At 46.9% G+C, this 23008-nt stretch overlaps 2 protein-coding genes across 3 annotated transcripts in view; one reads left to right on the top strand and one right to left on the bottom strand.

Moving 5' to 3' along the window:
* The window catches only part of PLA1A (phospholipase A1 member A), a 32158-nt gene extending 25299 nt beyond the window's left edge, over positions 1-6859 (bottom strand). Inside the window, exon 1 of the mRNA XM_055002172.1 lies at positions 6416-6859. Coding sequence (XP_054858147.1) covers positions 6416-6488 — 73 coding nt within the window. The 5' untranslated portion in view covers positions 6489-6859. The remainder of the gene's footprint in view (positions 1-6415) is intronic.
* A 4065-nt stretch (positions 6860-10924) lies between these two features.
* CD58 (CD58 molecule) overlaps positions 10925-23008 on the top strand; it is a 39277-nt gene continuing 27193 nt past the window's right edge. For both annotated transcript variants that reach the window (XM_055002759.1, XM_055002758.1), the window contains exons 1-2: positions 10925-11066; positions 21079-21384. In XM_055002759.1, the coding sequence (XP_054858734.1) occupies positions 11018-11066; positions 21079-21384 (355 nt within the window). In that variant the 5' untranslated portion in view covers positions 10925-11017. The remainder of the gene's footprint in view (positions 11067-21078; positions 21385-23008) is intronic.

Below are 23008 nucleotides of genomic sequence, written 5' to 3'. Positions count from 1 at the left end.
TTGCCCCCTTCCTCTGCTCCGCTTAGCCCCCTTTCCTCCCCCGGGGGGGTGGGACTAGCTGGGCTTTCTTTGTCTCCTCTCGCCTTCTGAGGCCTTGGGGCCTCGCCCCTTCCCCCTGGCACAGGCAGGTTCTGGCTCTGTTTGCCAGTCAGAGCGGTTGAACTGCTGTCTCCTGGCTGCCCCCCACCGCTGCCCCCCGGCAAGTCTGGGGGCTGGGCTGCTGACCCCAGACAATACTCCATTTCAATCTGTTTTTCAGAAACAATAGCTTGAGGTTCTGGTCTTGTTTTGCTAACTTTAGAAAAGACTCTTCTGACAATTTCAAAACTGTAGTAATGGAACACCGGAAGGGGACAGTTTTACATGGAAACAGGACCGTAGTCGATGGCGCTGCTTTCTTCGTCATCTTGCTTTTACAACATTATGTTCTGCTTCTGTAACCCACTTCCTACATTATGGTATGGCATTAGTTGTTGTTTGCTTGCATTGTTTTCCAGTTCTGTACTCTTACTCAGGGCTTTTTTTCAGTGGGAACGCGGTGGAACGGAGTTCCGGCACCTCTTGAAAATGGTCACATGGCTGGTGGCCCCGTCCCCTGATCTCCAGACAGAGGGGAGCTTAGATGGCCCTCAGAACTGGAAATGACAGCTTTGGGGGGCAGACTCTATGGCATCACATCCCAGCTGAGCTCCTTTCCTTCCCCAAACGCTACCTTCCTCAGACACTGCCCCCAAATCTCCAGGAAATTCCCCAGCCAGAGTTGGCAACCCTAGATCCAACTCAATATGATCAACTATAGGTGACACAAAAGCTTTTGAGTCGAAGAAAGGAACCCCCAGGCTTGTTCCCATCCCAAGCAGCTCGGCTTTGCTACTTCTTTTTTTGCTGATGCAGGTTTTTTAAAAAAATCATCATTGAAGAAAGCTGAAAATATAAGAAAAGCTTTCGACGTCAACTAGATGCCTTATATGCCATGGTCCTCCTTCTCCTGCCCATAGCTTGGGAAAAATTAAGAAAAAAGAGACTAGGGGAACTTGAGTGGCGTGCTCTCTCCCCCCCCCCCCCCGCCCTCCCCTTCCCGGCAATCAATCGGAATCTTGTCTCAAAAATCTAGAATATCATCTTTCCCCCTTAGTGGCAAAGTCTGCTCACTTGCAGTAGGAATGTCCTCGTTCAGTCTTTTTTACTCAAGATAACAAATTTCTCTAGCAAGATTAGAAAACAACCTTTGTCCCCAGGACTAAGAGAATTCTTTTGTATTCCTTTGAGGATTGTGCTTCTGCCTACAAGCCGACAGAAAACAGCTAAAATCCGAGTTGCTCAGTTGTGGAAATGCTCCAAATTACTTTACTGAACTATTTATTGATTTACATTATTTGTAGTCAACCTTTCTCACTAAGGTCTTAGACAGGTTACATATGATGACTCACAGCCGGAAACCCAATAAACAGTGCAATAACATCAGGACAGAAGAAAACTGGAAAACAAGCAGATACCGAACTAAAACAATGCTTAAAACAAGGCATAAGTAATTAAACACGACACATTAAATGGTGTAGAAATTACTTGGTAGAGGCATACTTATGGCAACTGACAGTACATAGTAGTATAGTCTACCGCTGTGAGTTAGTACAGTCAGTTTCAAGGATATTTCAATAAACACTATAATAGGGTGTATAAATGAAAATCTGCAAAGATGAAAACCCAGCAGAAATAAAATACAGAGGCCATTTTCACACGTGCCCCGAGAGATCCCGCAGACTCCTGGCATGAAGCATCTTCCTAGCACAAACTCCCGGCATGATCCCCTTTAATGGCCCCATGATGTCAGAAAAAGGGCCATTAAACGGGAAATCACACTAGGAAGACGTGTTATAGCCCTGCCAAAAGGGACACCAGCTGTCTTGCTAGGGGCAGAACTCGGGTGGCCGCGCTGCCTTTTGCCTGCCCTGCAGGGCAGGGGGTACACGGCAAGCCGGCCGCCCCCTGTCCTGAGGGGCAGGCAAAAGCAGCACAGGGGGGGGGGGGCTGCGCTGCCACCCACGCCATTTGCCTGCGGGGAGGCGAATGGCACAGGTGGCTTCCCAGCCCCTCACGCTGCCTCCATTCTGCCCTGCGTGATGACGTCACCGAAGTGACGTCATCACGCAGCGTGGGGAGCGTGCACGCACTGTGCGCGCAAAGTGACCAGCCAAGGGTTGCCCCGGGCGTGGGCAACCCTAGATCCAGCGCTGGTACAGCCCTCCTGTCTGAGTTAAAAAGCCCTCCTGAAAAATCCAGTTTTGCACAGTTGGGGGAAAGCCTGGAGAGAGGGCGCTTCCCTGACTTTTTCAGAAAGACCATCCCACAAGGCGGGGGCCATACTGGGGAGTGTGCATGTACGCACATGTGTCGATTTTGTCCATTTGCAGGGAGACACACCTGCAGAAGCCCCTGTTCAGATGAGCAAAGCTTTCGAGATGGTGCATAAAGAGAGAGAAGGTCCTGCAGATATGAGGGCCTAAAGCCACGAAGGACTTTGTACATGATAGCCAGGACCGTGAATTGAACCCAGTAACTGATGGGTAGCCGATAGAAGGACAGCAAAATGGGGGTAATATGCATGCGCTGCCTGACCCCTGATAATAAGTGAGCTGTGGCTTTCTGCATCTGGAGTCTCTGGGCTGATTTTGAGGGGAGAACTATGCAGAGAGCGCTACAGTAGTCTAGTCTGGATGTTACTGTGGCATGGGTCCAGGTGGCCAGATCAGCTGTGTCAAGGTAGGCGGCTGTCACTGCTGTCCCTTTGCAATTGTTTCGGGGGTGAAAGTAGTGCTTTTGGGGCGGAGGAGGCAAAAAAGTCTGAACAGAGCCTTCTGCCAATACCACCCTGCAAATGGGCAAAATTAACGTCTGCCCGTCCACGTGTGTTCTCTGTGGTGGCCCCTGAAGAGATCAGGAAAGCTCCCACTCTCCAGGCTTTCCACAAACTATGCGAAGGTGAAATTTTTGGGAGAGTTTTTTAACACAGGCAATAGGGCTATGCTGTAAGAAATGGTTGAGAGAGATGCTTTGGTAAAGGGACAGGAACTGTAGACCATACTACCGGCTGCTGTCTGTTGATGCGGCTCTGGTCCTATGGGGAGTTTTCATGTCATTTGATATGTCATGTTAAATTAATTATGTTTTGTTTTTCATCTCTGTATACAGATTTATTGTTGTTTTCAAATTTCTGCAACCCCATACTCTGTTGTAATGTTTATTGAATGCCCCCGCTGTTGATCATATTAATTTACATTGTGTAATCCTCCTTGAGTCTCAGAGTCTTTCTACACAAAATATCTTACACAGGGATGCTTAAGTGTAGGCAGATGCAATGTTAGCTGGGAAGTGTAGTTTAAAAAGACAGAGCCAAAGGCTCTGTCAATTTCACATCCCTACAGGAGGGTAGTTTTAAAAGACAGAGCCGCGGAGATTGCTCCTCAGAGGGTTTGTTATCTCCTGGAAGGCTCTATCAATTTCATCTCCCTTTTGGAGAGGCGAAGATGAAATTAACAAACCCTCTGAGGAGCGATCTGTGCCGGCTCTGAATTTTTAAACTAAGCTTCCTGGCTAACATTGCATCTCCTTACACTTGAATGTCCCTATGTAAGATGCCTTGTGTAGCAGGACTCTCAGTGAGCAAGGTGGATTATAAACAAAGAAACAAGCAAAGGCTACTACCTGGTGACATCATTGAAGCAAAGAAAGCTGCCATTGCCCTCCTTCTGAGTGGGTGTCAGAGGAGAGGGACATGTGGAGAGGTAGTTAGAGTGTCAGAGTAGGATCTGAGATACTCAGGTTCGAATCCCCCACTCTGCCATGGAAGTTCACTGGGTGACTTTGGGCAGTCACACACATTTAGGCAACCTATCCCTCAGGGTCGCTCTGGTGAGGAGATAGCGGAAGAGAGGAGAATGATGTAAGCTGCATTGGATCCCCATTGAGGAAAAAAACAAATTATCAAGGAAGTAATAATAATCCCTACTGTCAAGGTACTTGGGGGTGATGTCTCCTCTTTTGGTAACAAGCCCTGCCGCTGTTTTCTGGCCTGTCTTTGCAGCTGCCATCACAGCGTGGCAACGCGAGGAGTGCCAGACCAGTTACTTGGGCAAAAGACACACTCCCCTCTCCTAGGGTTGCCTGGTCCCCTTACTGCCCTGAAGGGAGGCTGGTGACCTGGCGTTTACCTGTCTTCTGGCCCCAGCATTCGCTCACGACCCTGCGCCATGACACCACTTCCAGTGATGTGGGTACGGGAGCACATGCATACTTCATAACAGGCCAATTTGGGCCTCAAACGGGCCCAATTCAGCCTCTTGGGGGCCAAAATCATCCCACTGCAAAGCACGCATGCACTCTTGGGGAGACGCAATGACATCACTCCTAGGATTGACATTGTTACACCACCCCCGAGAGTGCACCCCGGAGGCCTGTTCCTGTGCCCTTCTCCCCCACTGGCCAGGTGAGTGGTGGCGGGGGTGGGGGTAGAGGGTGAAAGCAGAGGATCCCCCCGTCCCCACCGGGGGAATGGGATCCCTACGGGCCTCTCCTGTCCTTGCACCACAGCACAACACAGGGCAACTGCTTTCTTCCCCTTTCACAAGTCCTGGCCTAAAAACCCACCAGGGTGGGGGAACTTCTTGCAACTGACGAGAGTGACCCTTTCCACACGGGTTATCTGCCCAGGCCCTCCTTGCAATGCTGTTGGTAAGTGGGGGTTTTCCTGCTTCCCCAGAGTCCCATGAGTGCCTTTGTTTACATCCTGGGGTTTCGCCAGCTTTTATCTCATCTTCCTGCTTTGATGTGCATTTTTGGGAAAGATTGCAGGAAAGCCGGGATGGCTGCAGGATGGGTGAGAAAGGTTGGATTTTGCAAGAAGAGTTTGCAGAAGAGTTCCCACCCATTTTGACTTAACCAAGACTAAGCAGCAGCAAATCTTAAGGGTATGGGATATCCTAACTATGCAAAAGTTAACTAATGGGATGCAAGCCACTTGCCCCCCAACAGTGAAACTAAATTTCTTGCAGGACTGGCAGCTCCTAACAGAGAATTTGAATAAACCTGGGATTTGCAGGCTGAAGCCAGTGGAATAAAAAATACCAAAATTCCTGGAAGATTATAGGTGGATGAGGCCACGTGCTTCTCTAGTCATGTGTCTTCAGTTTCTTTTCTTTATTATTTTATCAGTTCATCAGGAAGTATCACAAGCTATGCAATCATAAACTTGTAATACAAGCTTTTTTGACACTAGCAGTTGAATCCATACATTGTATAATTATGCCCACTGAGTTTGATACTTCACTAAAATATTGTTGTTGTTGTTTTAAAAAAGGAACCACAACAGAAAAAAGGGTTTTAAAATCACCAAGATGTGTATGTCAAACAATAAAACAGATCAAAAACCAGAGATTGTAAATGGTTTCCCTTGCCAAGTGCATATTAAATAAACTGCCTCCTAGAAATAGTAACAGTTTTTTAAATTTATGGGATACAATTGAAATCCCACAAATCAGAAAAAAGACCTCATTGGCAATCTCTTGGTTGTGGCAAAGAACTTGCTGTCTTTATACTGGAAATCCAAAATAATCCCCACAAAAGATAAATGGTTAGAAAAAATTTGGGATCACTATGTACAAGAAAAAATATATGATAAATTATATCAAACTGAACATTACCCAAGGGAAACTGATTTTATGGCAAAATGGCAACCATTTATTGAATTTATTTCTATCACAGATCAGCATCCTCCCAAACATTTACTTTTTGTTACTCAAGATTGAAGTAATAGCTCCCAAAGAAGATCTATTTATATGAACCTTAACAAAGCTGACTTATTGACTATTATCTGTTATCCTTGTTTCTTGTTCGAAGCTATAACCAATCGTGATTAAGTATTCCTGTACATAATTGTATATAGTTAACTATTACTTTGTTGTTCTTTGCTAACTCTGTTCACTGATTTTAATATTTTAATAAAAATATTACTTAAAAAAAAAGAAATAGTAACAGAATAACTCTTCCGTTTCGCTTTCAGTGTTCAGAATGAAAAAGAGCTAGTTCTGATATGACAAAGTGCCCCTCGCCCCCAACCGACTGTATCTCAACTCATTCCAAAACAGTTTTTAATCCTGCAGATATAACCATCATTGGCCACCACCTCTAGTTCTCCCTGGGCAATTTAGTTGCCTGCCAGAGACCGAAAAAACAAGGACAAGCCACAATCCAGAAAGTTAGAGGGTGGGCCACTTTTAACTTGGTGGGCTACACAAAACTGCTTTACCATGAACTCTCCACATGATCTTGAATTCACAGGTTTCATAAATGTTGGCCTGTGCCCAAATGGTTATATCCTTTCTGGCCCTCCACTTCTAATTGCCACCCAAGCGTTCCTTACCTGCAACAGCAAAGTTGAAAAGCAGTTGCACAGCCAGGGCCAAGGGAGGCCACCTCCAAGGACTTCCGACCATCTTTCTGGCAAGGCCTTTCTGTGCCACAGCAGACGATAAAGACCCCTGTGGGTGAACTTGAGCCCACTTGCTCGCGGGTTAATGATTAACTGATGCGTTGGGGGGGAAACTCGGACAGCTGCCTCTTTCCCTGTTTTAGTATTTTTTTAAAAGCACTATAGATTGCTAACTATTGTTATGACTATTGCTACAGAAGAGAGTAGCAACGCATCACTTTGGTGCGTGCGAAGAAAACTGATTCAGTCCTCGGGATCAGTTGGAGTCGGCGTCTGTGGGCTGTTCTAAAGGTGCATCTCAATAAGCCCTCTGTTCTGCCCGTTGCATAGCCACAGAGGAATCAAAGCCCCACAAAGGCCCTGGCAGAGAGGCCAAGCGCTGTTTACTCTTTCAGCTTCTAAGAGCGGGTGGCACCAGACTGCTGACGGGTGGCTCCCGATCAAGGCCACAGACACACAAGATGTCCTGGACCAACCAGAGCCTGTTGCCACAGACTGTCAACAATTTCCCATGAATTTATTCGACGGCTGCAGATAAGAAGCTGTCAAAGTGCAGGCAGAGGGCTGTGCTTCATAAAATGGTTTGTTGTGCCAGTTGTACCTCAGTCACACGTGCGTTCTCCTTAATTCCAGCACATCCAGGACTGTGGTGCACATGAAGAAGAGGCTCAGCCCCCCCCCATTTTCTTAACCAAGGGAGATGCATCTGGGAAGCCCACATGTATCACCCACATTGTTCCCCTAAATGGCGCCCCCAGGACTGTTTCAGGCTGGAAGAATGGCAACGAGAGGGAAGGCTGAAGCCCTTTTCCATGTAACCCACAGTCCTGGTCTTAACTGGGCACCGCATATGTGTGACTGTGTGACACGGGGGCGGGACCTCCCTCCTCGGTAATGTGTGAAGAGTGTGGCTGCAGCTGTAGGCCTGACTAGCCCAGACTCCCAACAACCCTGCAAGGTGAGAGAGGCAAAAACAGGTAGTTTTCACATGGGGGGCGGCTTATGAACCTGGCTCTACGTTGTGAGGCCTAGTGGCTCTGGGGAAGCCTGTAGTAGAGTGACTACAGGGCCTACATTTCCCAGGTCCCTTTTGGACCCTGTGATTGGTTAGGAGGTAGGCTTGCCAGGTCCCTTGGAGCCCAAACCTGGGGTTTGCCAGGTCCCTGCGGGGCACAATTCTCCCCAAAATGGGCCTGCTATGGGTGCAGGAGCATGTAACGCGGATCGGGGTGTGTGTGTGCAGCACGGCTCAGGGGGTGCGTGCTGCTGCTCGGGGGGAGCATGCCCTGAAGGAGTGTGCCCCCCCACCAGCCAAGTAAGTGGATGGGGGGGTGGGAGAAGGGGATCCTCCGCCCCCCAGTGGGGGAATGGTAACCCTATTAAGAGGGGATTTGGGGGGGGGGGGAAATTGCACCAATAAAGAAGTAGGGGGATGGTGTTTGAGAGAAGGGAGAAAAGGCGTCGCCACAGTGGGAGAGTGTTCACTCCTAGGGACAGGGTTGCCAGCTTCCAGGTGGTGGCTGGAGATCTCCTGGAATTACAACTGATCTCCAGGAGAAAATGGCCGCTTCAGAGGGTGAACTCTATGGCATTATACTCTGCTGAGGTCTCTTCCCTCCCCATACTGTGCCTTCTTCAGGCTCCATCCCCCAAATGTCCAGGAATTTCCCAACCTGGACCTGGGAACCCTACCTAAGGAGCAGAACTGAGGAGAGGCTGCTGCAGATGGAGGAATCCCTCATCCAGAAGGGACAAATCGGCTTGAAGCCAATCACTAAGAGTCAGCTAGAACAGATGCATTAGGGGTGTTTTATTTTGTTCGTTCGCCTACCTTTACTTTCTCCTTAATCTACCAAGTTTTGAACATCCGTTATTACTAAACCTTGTTTATTACATTACCTGGGTCCTCACGCCTCATTCGGTCACACATAACATAAAACCTACTGGGAAAGAGTGGACAAAAGGGGTTGGTTGGGTGCTCTGGGCCCTTCAGAGGAGACCTGTAGCAGGGTGGTGGCAGCCTACAAAGAGCTTCTCTGGCCCCCTGCCTGCTGTGACATGGGGTTTCCCCGTTGCTGCTGCAGCTGCAGATAAAGCACAGCAACAATGGGGCTGGTTTCCCCCGTTTCCATGCCCTGGTTCCCTTGCAATGGTCACCCTCCTCCCCTCAGTCATCAAGGCTTCACATCTAAAAAAACCCATCACTAGAATATCATTATACTGATACATTGTTGTCACAGTAGGTACAAGAGAACAATAGGTTTAACAGGTTCTCTGAATTTTCCAGGTTTCAATTTTTTCTAAGGAAGTTTCAAGCCCCTTCTGTTGCCGAGATATGCCTATCATCTCTAACAGAAAGGGCTAGAGACTTTTTTTAAAAAAATGAAAGCTGGGAATTCACAGACCATGTTACACGTTGGTATATATTTATATAATATTATATACTGATATAACAATAGTCTAATGTCAATTTTTAAAATGCGCCCCCACCCTCGAGTCAGGGGAAGGAAATGGGTGCCATTGACACAAGGATAGTGAAAATGGTGGCCACGTGCCTAGGAAAATCCAAATTTTCCCTCCTATATGGCAGCCACTCAGGCTTTACTGTGATCATTCCTAAAAGAGAAACTCAGGTTTGTGAAAGATCAGAGAAAAGCCCAGGAAACACCCAGGAGTATACAAATGCACCACAATGCTGTGGGAAAGTTGAAAAAAAACACACTTCCCCAAAGTGGATAAGCCACACGGAAGTGGCCAGAGACCAACTGGGTGAAGGTGAGCTAATGAGATTGACAGCACAGCGGACATTTATTGTGTTTATTTAGAGATTTGTACGCTGCCTCTCCCAAATTTCCTTGAGGCAGGTCTCCCAGATTCTATTATAAAACAGTCCGAAATATAAAAGTGACAGATGCCATTTGGGTTGCCATTTGATTGGTTTTCCTTTTTTTGTGATTATATATTTTTATTTAAACTATAAACAGTGAACAATACATAAGAGATAAAAACCAAATCATCTAGCAAACAAACCAAACTAACAATACATACAAGCATAAAAAAGAAAAAGGAAAGGGGAAAAATGAGAAGACATAAAGACCCCTCCCCTAAAAAAACGAGGTTCGATTTTCTCCAAAACAAATATGTGTCATTTACAAATTTTCACTTGCTCTGTGTTAAGAAAGTCTAAAGTCCGTATTCCTAAATCCATTTGATTTGTTTTCCTAATCTTTTCCTGATTTGTTTCCTGGGTTGGATGGACCCTGGTCGCAGCAGCAAAGGAAGTGATGCAATATCCTGGGCAGAGCTGCCCCTGGTTGGCGGTACGCTTTGGCAGCGTGGTAGCACAAGGAAACTTTCGTTGTCACTATGCCTACAGTGGGGAAGGGACTAGCAGAGTTTCTGTGCTGATTTTAGCACTTCCTCTTCTTCTCCCTCTGACCTCCACAAACTGTAAACTAAAAAAAAAAACAGCTGGCAAAATAATGACAAGAACCAAGTATTACAGAACTCAAATGGATACCATTTAGTTTTGTATTTATTTCGGCTACAACATTAACTGAAACAGGGTGTTTGGGTTTTTTGCACATCCCTATTACAAGATAGCTTTCCCACCCTAAGTACCTCTCTCACAACAGAACAAAATCTTTTCTTTTAAAATGTGTGCCCAGCCCGTAGCTAAAGACCCCACAGCAACCATCATCCATGAAGCTCTTCCTGCAGCAGCAAATGTACCTCCCCGCCTCAGCTCCACACCCACAGATGCCATTCTGCCCCCCATAGCACTGAAATTAAAAAATAAAGGATAGATCACTATAGTGCAATATTCTTGCCACAATCTACAATTCTTGCCACAATATTCTTGCCACAATCTACCAGTTTCCAATTTCCATTTTTCTAAGAAAGTTCTACCCATTTTCACTGCAAAAGTTATGAGAGAAGGCGTAGGTTGCACATTTCCTCTTATAAGTTAGCAAAGAAAAAGGCTAGGAACATTTAAACAAATGCATGCGGCAAACTGGGACATCATGACAACAATGTTGAGCTAGAGCAATATGCCAATTATTAATTTATTTTTTGGAGGGAAGCCCTTTAGCTCTGGCTGAAGGGGCAGTGGTGGTTGAAAGGAAGGAGATGGTGCCAATGTGGGGAAGGACCCTGCAAAAATATGCACGTTCCCAGCCTCATGGCATCAAAAAAAGTACACTGACTGTAACCTTTCCCAAAAGGCTGCACCAAAGACAATTCCACGTTTGTGGTTGGCGAGGCCCAGAGAGGCCAACCGGAGAGCCTGGCAGCCGAGCGCGGCGCCTGCATCTCGCCGCCACCAGGCCGCGCCGTCGGGGAAGGCGCCCGGCGAGGTTCCCCAGAGCGCCGCCTTGGCCCGCTTTTCCTGACCGGGCCGAGCAGCCGGAGCCCGCCTTCCGAGGGAGGGGCCCGGGAAGCAGCAGCAGCCATCGCCGGGGCGGCCCCCGGCGCTTCCACTTTCGCTCCAGCAGCCTGGCGAGGCGAGCGGCGCCTCTGGGCCGGCGGGCGATGCCGGGGGCCGGCGGGCGGCTGGTGGCTGCGCTCTGCGCGCTGTCGGGTAAGGGACGCGCCCTCGCCGCTTGCTTGCTTGCTTGCTGCTGGCGCGCCTCCGAGCCCGGCCGCCGCTCGTTGGCCGGGCTCGGCCGCGGCAGGGCGCTGCTGGGCTCCCCGCTCTGCCGCCGCCGCCCCAGCCGCCCTCGCCCCGCTGCTTTCCAAAGCGCAGGACGCTTTTTGGCTCTCCTCCCCCCCCCCCGGGAAGCTCTTGACGCTTTTGGGCTGCAAGTTGGGGAGTGGGGGCGCGCCTAGATGCGTCCTGGGTGCACGGACGTGCTCAGCACGCTTTTCTGTTTCGTCGAACGGTTGCCATCTGCAGGCTGGGAAATTCCTGGAGATTTGTGAGTGGAGCCTGGAGAGGACGGATTTGGGCAGGGGAAGAGACCTCAGTCCAAGTCCAAAGTTTGTCTGTGGCCCTAGGCTGCCACAATTTACCAAACACCAACTAGTAAACAGTTACATCCAGGGCTTTTTTTCAGCTGGAAGTGGTGGAACGGAGTTCTGGAACCGCTTGAAAATGGTCACATGGCTGGTGGCCCCGCCCCCTGATCGCCAGACAGAGATCAGACTGAGCGCGGAGGGCAATCTCAACTCCCCTCTGTCTGGAGATGGGGGGGGCGGGGCCACCAGCCATGTGACCATTTTCTCAGAGGGCAACCCACTGAGTTCCTCCACCTCTTTTCCCAGAAAAAAAGCCTTGGTTACATCCATTATCAGTTTGTAAAAGTTACTTACAATGAATTAAAACAGCACAGTATGCCAAACTATCCCAGGAATCACGAAACAGCCTCATTCGGTACCACCTTAGATCTTATTGTTTTGGCTGCCAGTGCAAACTGAGAGACTCTGTAGGACAAATGAGTCCTCAGTTGGTATGATGTAGCGTTGCCAACCTCCAGGTGGTTAAAAAAAAAAAGATCACAGTACAAAGACTAAGGGACCACCACCGTGATAAACTGCTCCTACTACTAACTACTACTACAGTTTAATCAAAGTTCTCTTGTGAAATTAAGCTGTTATACTCTTTGTGTAAATATACACAGTTGCTTTCTCATAATACATACCTACTCAAAAGCTGCCAACATTGACGTAGCCAGTTGAAGTTCTCATTGCGATTCACATAGTTAGATTATCACGGTAACTCCTCTGGGTCTAATATCACGGTAGTTGTCCCTTATTAACCTCCAGGTGGTGGCTGGAGATCTCCCCGAATTACAACTGCTCTCCAGGCCATGGAGATCACTTTCCCTGGAGAAAATGGCTGCTGTGGAGGGTGGTCTTTATGGCATTATACCCCACTGAGGTCCGTCTCCACAAACTTGACCTGCTCCAGGCTCCACCCCCAAAATCTCCAGGAATTTACCAACCTGGAGCTGGCAAACCTAGTATAATGTCATAGAGTCTATTTTCCAAAGAAGCCATTTTCTCCAGGGCAACTGATCTCTGTGGCCTGGAGATCAGTTGTAATTCCGAGAGATCTTCAGCCATCACCTGGAGGTTGGTAACCCTGGTTTCATGGTGCCTGAAAATCTTTCTGCAGCAGCACCTTTGGTGGGCTGGAGTCCACTTCTGATGCTGTGAGGTGGTCTTTGCTAGGCAGACCATTTATGTATTTATTCAGAATGGGCTTAACCCGGCTGTCTCTGAAACCCGAGTCAAGGCAGGTAGCAACGGTAATGAAAACAACATACACGTAAAAACCCGTAGAAGCTAACAAATGGTTTTGCGAGCCCTCCCAAATAAGTCCACTTGACCAACTGGGACCAGTCTCAGCTTAGCCTAACTCACTGGGTTGTTACTGTGAGGATAAAATGGAGGACAGAAGAAATATATCAGCTGCTTTGAGTCCATACTGGGGAGAAAGGCATCACAGATGGGGAGGGTGGAAAATAGCCTCTCCTTTGCAAAACAAAAACAGTTAAGGACATCCCTAAGGTATCAGAGTTAATGTCAGACAAGGACCTGGGAGCCCTGGGTTTGGATTCCCTGTCCCAGAAGCTTGCAGGGTGGCCTTGGGCCAGTCACACCATCTCAACCTAACCTACACCACAGGGTTGTTCTCAGGATAAAATTGAGAAGGAGAGAATGATGTAACCCACTTTGAGTCCCCTGGGTAGCGTTGCCAGGTCCTCACAATCTCCCAGCAGGAGTTGGGGGACCTGGCACTTCCTTTGTGCCTCCAGCGTGTCTTCTTCCAGGAAGTGACATTGTTGCACCGGCCACAGGCGTGCCCCCACCCTTTGTGCAGGGCTAATTCTGGCCCATTTGGGGCTAAAATTGGCCACAGCAAAGTGTGGGAGCACACCTGCGTCTGGCGCAACGACCTCAGTTTTGTGAATGTTCCCAGGGAATGTTCCCTGCTGGTGGCGGGAGGTCTCCGGGAGGCTTGCCACCTCCTGCCAATCGCTGGCAGATTGGCAGGCAAGGAGGCAGACTCCCGGGAGATTGCCTGCAACCAGTGGGCACCTGGGAACCTGAGACCGGGAGAGGGGAGGGAGTCATAAATGCATAATAGCTGGTTAACATTGGAATGAGTGGGGAGTCCCAGGTTTTGCAAACCACACACATACTGACCAAGAAATCTTAAATCCCATTCCAGCCTGTGGATAAGAAAGTGTGAAAATGTCTGGCAGTCTCTCGGAATGAATTCAAGTGTCACATGAGGAAGATGTTGCCTTTGCTGTTGAAATGTTCAGCCTCCTTTATTGGGAAGAGACAAAGGCCAACCCCAGAGTACTGTAATGCTAATGCACGTTATCATTTTCTAGCTCCTGTTCTCAGTATTGCTACACTCTCCTCCAGGTAGAGGGGAGGCATTCCAGCCTACCTCATCTGCCCCCCCCCCACTCCCAACCCCTCTAGTTGGTTTTTTTTGTACTCTTCAACAGTTTTTTAGCTTTTCCCGTTCTTAGCAATCAGTCAGTCAGTCAGTTAGTCAGTCAGTCCTTTATTGGCATAAGACAGCGATGGCGAACCTATGGCACGTGTGCCACAGCTGGCACGCAGAGCCCTCTCTGTGGGCACGCGAGCCAAGTCACCAATCGCTACATCCAGGGCTCATTTGGAGGGGGAACACCTGCAACAGCGTTCCAGTAGCTCTGAGCAGAGATCACTTGGGTTTTGGCCCTGCCCACGCAATTCCTTTTCCTCAAGGCTGCCTCCCTGCTGCCCATCTCTTTAGCAGCAGGAAGCGGAGGCAGCAGCCAGGCTGCTGGGGCTGGCTTTCTAAAGAAGAGTAAGTTGCTTTGATTTAACTTGCTTTACTTTCATTTGTGGCTCTTGAGTGAGTGTGTGAGAGAGAGTGCTTGCAAGCCGGGTTGCTGGTGTAAAGAAGGGCAAACTGCTTTGATTTAACTTGCTTTACTTTCATTCGTGGCTCCTGAGTGAGAGAGAGAGAGAGAGAGAGAGAGAGAGAGATGTTAATTAGTTGGGACAACTGTATGAGTTGTTTTTTCTAAACTAAAACCTCAGTATTCAGGTTTAATTGCAGTGCTGGCACTTTGAAATAAATAAGTTGGTTTTGTGTTGCAGTTTGGGCACTCCGGCTCAAAAAGGTTCGCCCTCACAGGCATAAGAATACATAGAGTGAAGCATGATATACAGACTGCACTAGGGTTACAAATAGATAAATAGATCATTAGAATATCTCTTTTATGTATTATCAGAGTGCACTTAATAGCGCATTGCAGATATATAGCTGCCTTCTCAGTTATATCTGGAGAAGAGTCATTCAGAATGAAGTAGATCTTGGCGGGGTTGGAACGTCTCATCTTATTTTCCAGAACTGAATTTTGATATTTGCTACGAATTTCTACATAAAAGAGGCAATAGAAAAGAATATGTGAGATGGTTTCAATGCAGCCTAGCTTACAGGGACAGTATCTAGCTGAATATGGCACCTTTTGAAATCTTCCATGTAGGGTTGCAGGTGGCATAACATTAAATCTGGCCAAAGAAAAGGCTCGGTGCTGTTGTGGAATTTGCAGAGAATGGAGATACGAAGCCATCTGGCTTGTTCATCTGCAAACCTGCGTTACATTTTAGCCCTGAGTGCCCCCCTTGCAGGTTTTTGATTCCATTTGTGGTGCTATGGGTGGCTGTAAAGAAAGATGATGTAAAGGAAGGAATTGGGATTTTGAAAGTGGAAAATATCACGATTTTTGAAGGAAACGTAAGAAAATTTATTATTCGGCTGTGAAGGTGGGAGATTGGGTGTGCACCTTGCCCCTTCCTCACAGAATGTCTTGTGTCAGGGGAAACAGTACTCAGTACCTGACAGCATCACTCACTTTCCCCCTCCTCACAGCTGGCCCAGTGGCATTTTGTCCACGTTGCCCCAGGACTTTTAGACCATCAACTTTTTGAAACTCAAAGGTGTAGCCCTTTTGGTGCTACACCTCTGAAGATGCCAGCCACAGCTGCTGGCGAAACGTCAGGAACTACAATGCCAAGACCACGGCAATACAGCCCGGAAAACCCACAACAACCATCGTTCTCCGGCCATGAAAGCCTTCGACTATACATCATAAAATGCATTGTTTATAAATTAGCATACGATGGTGGAGAGCGCCGTCAGGTCATAGCTGACCTATGGAGACCCCTGGTGGGGTTTTCATGGCAAGAGACTAACAGTGGTAGTTTGATAAAGTTGTACTATTTGGAATATTGATGGAATTTAGAAGGATAAATGTTTTGTGAAAGAAAAATTGTAAGTATGCCTAATAGTTGAGAAAGAGTGGCAAGCTGCTGCACTCTGCGCTCCATAGCACATGGTTCTTCAAATTTTTGCCATCTGATAGGAAAAAAGTAAAAGTTGAAGACGGAAAGCAAGTTCTGTAGTAAAACTTGGGCCAGTTACACTCTCTCTGCCTACCTCACATGGGTGTCGTCAGGATAAAATGGAGGAGAGCAGCTTTGGGCCCGATTAGTTAGATAGAAACTGCCTCATAGACTCACAACAGGTCGGATTGCTGGCATGTTTGGATATTAATCTATATAACCTGATGATACTGAAAACAGTGAACTCTTTTATGTATTGTCCTTGAACCCATTATAGCATATTAATCATTGTCAAAATTATTTACCTTTTTTATGAAAAAAAAAATCTTGAAAATGTTGGATATGCCCACAGTATAATAGATTTTTTCAGCACTCTCCAGAATTTCCCGTTAAATTCTTATTGGAAAAATTGAGAAAATCTATCCGCGCTTTTATTTTGGAATGATTGGAAATGCTTTGTAAAGCAAGCTTTTTCTCACACAAAAAGAGAAAATTATTTCATAGGAGTTTTTTCCCCTAGAGTGCCTCCCCCCACAATTTCCCATTTTTTTCTGTTGGAAAAATCAGGGGGAGGAAGAGTGCTGGTGTGATGTAGTAGTCAAGAGTGTCAGGCTAGATCTGGGAGACCCAGGTTTTAATCCTTGAAACTTCACTGGGTGACCTTGGGCTAGTCACACTGTCAGCTGAACCTACCTCACAGGATTGTTGTGATGATAACAGGAAGGAGAGGAGAAAGCACAAGGCGCTTTGGTTGCCCATTGGGATGAAAGCCAGGGTATAAATGAAATAAAAGAAAAATAAATTCCTTGGAGGAAAGGAGGGGGAAATCATAGGTGGGGTTTTTTGTCCAAATATTTTCAATTTTTCCCCAGACCTTCACATCTCCATGTAGGGCTTTTTTTCCGGGGAAAGAGGTGGTGGAACTCAGTGGGTTGCCCTTGGAGAAAATGGTCACATGGCTGGTGGCCCCACCCCCTGATCTCCAGACAGAGGGGAGTTGGCGCGGAGGTCAATCTCAACTCCCCTCTGTCTGGAGATCAGGGGGCGGGGCCACCAGCCGTGTGACCATTTTCAAGAGGTTCCGGAACTCCATTCCACCGCGTTCCCCCTGAAAAAAAACCCTGTCTCCATGAAACAGAGGCATGTCTCCATGAAACAGAGGAAAAAAAACCCTGTCTCCATGAAAAGAGGCACAAGAAGGCCCTCCAATCCATTAAAGTTAGCAGACAATGCTATTTTACATTTTTCCCCATTAATTATTACGGTACCAACATCAAAAATATGCCTTTCTCAGACCCACAAATAACAGTTAACCAAAGTACTGGCTAAAGCTATTTAAACCTTTTGGCCCTCTTCAGAATAGCCACATGGCAGTTGTGTGCCAAAGTCCTGTGTGATGGATGTAACTCCACCACCATGTCCTGCCTTCTAGGAGAGTTGAAGGCTTTCCGGAAATTGCTGGGGCATGGAAGCCCTTGACTCAGCGCCTTCAGATGTGTCACTTTACATGGAGTGCAAACTCCAGCTCAGCTGGTGCAAGTGGCTGGCCGTTAGAGTGCACCCAGCTTTCTCCCTGGCAGGCAGCCCCACTTCAAGATGCAGAAACGGTTTGTTAGTTCACTTGTTTTTGCGAAACGTGCTGGGCACATTTTCCTCATTGCTGTTTTACTGTAGTATCACTTCCTTGTTAGGTTTGCCTTACTCTGGTAGCTCATTTCCTGTGCAATCAAAGGAGCAGCCCTTAGAAGGGGCGATAAATAGGGAGAGTTACAGAGAACCTGCAGGATATGCGTTGCCTAGAGAGACGGTGCTCCTGTCCCACCCAGAGAGCCGAACAAAGCACTCGGAGCACCTCTTGCTGGGGCTGAGCATGTGTGAAAGACAAAAGCCGTTTTAAAAATGTTTTTCTGCAATTGGGAGGTGGGTAAGCAGTGGGTGGGTGGGCATCTGTCAGGGATGTATATTCCTTTACTGACTGTGGGCCAGATTAGATTACGCCCCCCCCCATTCCAGCTCTCTGGGGACGGCCATGGCAGCAGGAGGATGTACAGTCACAATTCAGCCTTCCTGGCACCTTCCCCTCTTTCTGAAATGCATTTGCAACCTCCCAGCATCCAACCCTTTTTGTCCATAGTTACACGTGCTTGGGAATTTCTTTTCCACATTGGAGAGCCAAGCTACAAGTGACAAATGACACTTGCCTGGCAAGTGAACAGACTCACGTGTATTCCTCCCTGTTCACTTGCCCTCCACTTGCGCTCCACTTGTTCATTTGCCAGGCAAGTGTAATTCATCACTTGTAGCTTGGCTTGGAGTATTCTCTCTCTTTCTTTCTCTCTCTCTCTCTCTCTTTCTCTCAAACAGTTGCCAAAGCCTTCATTTGGATGGGCTAGGATGAAGACGGAAGGACCTTTCCTGGGATGCTGTTTAGACATGTGGCTACTTCAGAGCTTGCAGTACCGAGAGAGGATTGTGGCTTCAGTGGCCCACCCAAGGCATTGCTAGAAACTTGGCAGTCCCTGGCTTGCATGCTGCTGGCTGAGCTAGCAGCCCCTCGCTCGGGGGCAGACCCTTTGGCCTCCTGCGGCAGAGCACTGCTTGTCAGGGCTTGCTAGCTCCATGGGTATGCAAAAGTCAAATAGTGCAAACAACCCCCCCCTCCTGTTTATATTCTAGCAGCCAGACAGGCTTGACTTCCTTTCTTGTTGAACAGCAGGATTTGAGTCCAGTGGCACCTTAGAGATCAACAAGATTTTCAGGGTAGACGCTTTCAAGAGTCAAGGCTCCCTTATTCAGATACTCTTGGAGAGTAGCTAAAGGTTGATCCTTATGCACCTATTTAGCCTGCTGCCTGGTGGGAGGAGAACTTGACTTTTTAGGCAGAGGGAGTATGTGTGGCATGGCATAACAGGACTGGCAAAAAATATTTCAGGAGGATGCAACAGTTTTATCTTTACAGCAACCTTATGAGGCAGGTCAGGCTGAGTGAATGGGCCAAGTGCACCCTAGGAGGTTTGTGGCGGAGTAGGAATTTGAACTCAGATCCTACTGATCCAAGTTCACAGCTCTCACCACTCCATCACCCTGGGTTCAAAGAGAGCTGTCCTATCCCCTCTGGGTTTCCTGTTCTATAAATCTCACAAACTAGTCACCTTTCCATGCTACTGAGGATACAATGTTCCCCAGTGCTCTTCTCTAAACTTGTTCTAGCTTGAATTTCTTTGTGCTTGGATCAGTAGAAAAGGGCAAGAGTCCAGTAGCAGCTATAAGACTAACAACATTTGTGGTAGGGTGCGAGCTTTCGTGAGTCACAGCTCACTTCTTCAGATACAGTTAGAATGTGAGTCCATTTGTCCTTTTATCTTTGAGAGAGTAGAGTGATTTCAGATGCCAAATGACAATAGCGAATGAATGACAGGCTGTTTTTACACTGCTTATCGGCCACGGAATATTGCGCCGAGCTCCCGGAATGACAGCATCTTCCTGGCGCAGTTTCGTGTGAGAACTGCCGTGTGAAAACGGCCATAGGCTCACATTCTAGCTATATCTGAAGAAGTGAGCTGTGACTCACCAAAGCTCACACCCTGCCACAGGTTTTGTTAGTCTTATAGGTGCTGCCGGACTCTTGCTCTTTCCTACTGCTACAGACAGACTAACAGGGCTACCCATCTTGATTTATGCGTGGATAAAAGTGATGAACGATTGGTGGGCAAAGTGTCCTACACTATTCTGGACTTCTCACAGATTTATTTTTGTAAAAAAAAAAAACTTTTATTGATTAACCAAAACAAAACACACAAAATATACAATACTCCAATACCCATAATAACTTTAAAAAATCAAAATTAACCCCCTGGGGAATTCCCCTGCCCTTCCTAAAGGGCCTGCCTGAAAGCAACCCAGTATTATGTCCAGCCATTTTACAGTCACTTTGACAACTTTCCAGAGGATTTTTAGTGTAATAATTGGGCATTTGTTAGATTTATTTTATTTCCTTTATTTATACACCAGTTTTCTCCCAAATGGGGACGCAGAATGGCTTACATCATTCTCTGTTTTATCCTGTGAGGTAGAGAGAGTGTGACTGGCTTGAGAATTGGTTAGAAGACACTAAAAGTGTGGACTGATCATAAGGTGTCAGGTCTTGCCAGGTATTTCCCCAAAACACTTCACTGCATCACTCCGGTGCATGAGTTAAAGTTGTTTTTTATTAAAGGAAAATACCAGTATCAAGATACTAGGACAGGCGTATTGGCTGGAATGGTCCAAGGTAGCAAAGCAAGGTTAATTATAGGTCACAGTCCCTGCCCGTGCCCCCACCCCTGTGGGAAAGGAAGTGCGTGAGGATTTTGGCACGTAGAGCCTGGAAAGAGGGGAGGAGGGAAGGGATGAGCTCTACTCAGAGCCAAGCTGCAAGTGACGCCTGACACAGGTTGTCACTTGTCAACTTCCCTCAAGTTTTGATGGGAAATGTAGGTGTCCTGGTCTTGCAGCTTGGCTTTCCGACTGCTGTCCAATGGACTTTTCAACTGTCACTTGTCCAACATTCCGCCAAGCTGCCTACATTTCCCATCAAAACTTGAGGGAAGCTGACAAGTGTCCAACCTGTGTCAGGCATCACTTGTAGTTTGGCTCTCAGTCTCTTAGAGGCTTGGTGCAGTCTCGCTGTAACTTCAAGGCCGAGTTCCCAGGCCTGCCAGGAAGTCATAACCAAAACACCTGCAAGATAAGCAGCTAGCAACCATTCAGCAAAACAGGTTTTACTCTGCATGTTCTCAGAGGCATATTGAGTATTCTAGCAAGAAACTCATAACACATGACATATGCTGGAACATTTAACCCATGGCAGATATGCTCGAGGCTTACCTGACACCTGGTGAGCTTCTGTGGCAGAATGGAGATTCAAGCCTGGGTCTCCCAGACTGTAATGTGACAATCAATCAATGTCTTTATTCGGTCATTGACCAGTACAAATCAGAAACAATCACTATATAGTGAAATCATAGAAAATTAAAATTGGTCCAACCAATGACTATTAGTTAAAATATAAGATCTATACATAACCTTTCATGAGAAAGATGACATTTTATGATGAATGTGACACTCTTAAATTCACAGTGATGATGGTTTTGACGCACGTCTCGCCATTCTCCTCCCATTTTAATGGAACATAAGGCACCCATAGTTACCAATGTCTCAGGCAGCTAATTGTGCCTCTTTGTGTTTCTTTCCTACAGTCTGTCTTGGTTGTCAGCCGAAGCCCCCTTTCCAAATTATTGGCGTTGATGGAAAAGAAGCCACTCTGGAGCCAAAGGTGAATGGCAGCCTGACAGAAATCTCATGGAAGAGAGGAAGGGATAAAGTAGCAGAATGGGATCAGAAGCTCTGGTTTACCCCTTCTTTAGAGGGCAGAGTAAAGCTAGATCCAACGTCTGGCAGACTGACTTTTGTAAAACTACAGTTGAACGATACTGGAGAATACAGAGCCGAAGTCTTAGTTGGAGAGGAATACCAGTGCACCTTCTTCTCGCTACGCGTTTTAGGTAAGTGGCAATATTCAAGAGGCACAAGAACATCCTGCTGCTAATAAACTGTTAGTAATCGAGTTGTTAGTAATTTATGGATATATATTTTTGCCACAGATTAATGATGGCTGCCAGTTTGGATAGATTTTAAAAAGGGATTAGAGAATTTGGTGGCAGATTCTGTCCAGGGAAGTTAGTTCAGTGATACACACTGTTCATATGATTTTTACAATGGAGCCCATTGCATGTGGAAACAGTGGGGGGCGGGGGGTAGAGCTGCTTCTCCTTGTGTGCTCTGAGCAAAAAACAAAGAAGAGCTGGTGTGCTTTCTTGGAGACACAAAACTCCCCTCACACATCCAAAGGAGTTAGAAGTGTTAGTCTGTAGTTGCAAAATAGTAGAGTCCAGTAGCACCTTTAAGACTAACCAACTTTATTGTAGCATAAGCTTTCGAGAACCACAGCTCCCTTCATCAGATGCAACTTTATTGTAGCATAAGCTTCCGAGAACCACAGCTCTCTTCATCAGATGCAAGTTTATTGTAGCATAAGCTTTCGAGAACCACAGCTCTCTTCGTCAGATGCAACTTTATTGTAGCATAAGCTTTCGAGAACCACAGCTCTCTTCGTCAGATGCAACCGTTACTTATGCAACAATAAAGTTGGTTAGTTTTAAAGGTGCTACTGGACCCTTTACTATTTTGCCCCTCACACAGGTGATTGTTCCTAGTTTTGTCCCCTGACAAATATGAGGACTTGGTCATGTATAGTAGCACCTATAAGACTAACAAAATTTGTGGTTGGGTATGAGCTTTTGTGAGACACAGCTCGCTTCTTCAGATACAGCTAGAATGTGAGCCCATCTGTCCTTATATCTTGGAGAGTGGAGTAATGTGAGATGGACTCACATTCTAGCTGTATCTGACTGACTGGAGGTACACCTGGGGTTTTTCTGTTGTTTTAGGGCTTCTCCATACAGGTCATTATTAGCCCACAAGTTAGTGCTGTTGGGAAGGCATTCCCCCGCACCCCAACCCTTTCTACAACATCATGGTGCATTTGTGCACTGTCAAGTTTTTCTCTAACTTTTCTTTGATCGTTTTTTGCAGCTGCCTTAGCTTGCTTATCCTGTGGGGCAACAGAAAACTACTCCATTCAATATGTGACAGCCCTTAAAATACTTTAAGAGGGCTGTCATAGCACCTCTCAGTCACCTCCTCTCCAGGCTAAACATAACCAGCTCCTTCAGTCTTTCCTCATAGGACTTGGTCTCCAGACCCCTCACCATCTTCGTTGCCTTCCTTTGGACACGTTCCAGTTTTTCAACATCCTTCTTAAACTGTGGTGTCCAAAACTCAGTACACCAAGTGAGGTCTAACCAGAGCAGAGTAAAGTGATACCATCACTTTGCGGAATCTGGACACTACTTCTTTTGATACAGCCTAAAATAGCATTTGCCTTTTTAACTACCTCATCACACTGCTGACTCTTGTTCAGTGTATGATCTACTACGACCTCTAGATCCTTTTCACGTGTACTTCTGCCAAGACAAGTCTCCCCCATCCTATCATTATGCTTTTGATTTATCCTATCTAAGTGCAGAATTTTACATTTATCTCTGTTGAAATTCATTTTGTTAGTTT

Source organism: Eublepharis macularius, chromosome 18, assembly GCF_028583425.1.
Source record: "Eublepharis macularius isolate TG4126 chromosome 18, MPM_Emac_v1.0, whole genome shotgun sequence".
NCBI classification, from domain to species: domain Eukaryota; kingdom Metazoa; phylum Chordata; class Lepidosauria; order Squamata; family Eublepharidae; genus Eublepharis; species Eublepharis macularius.
This window is presented reverse-complemented; position numbering and strand designations above follow the sequence as displayed.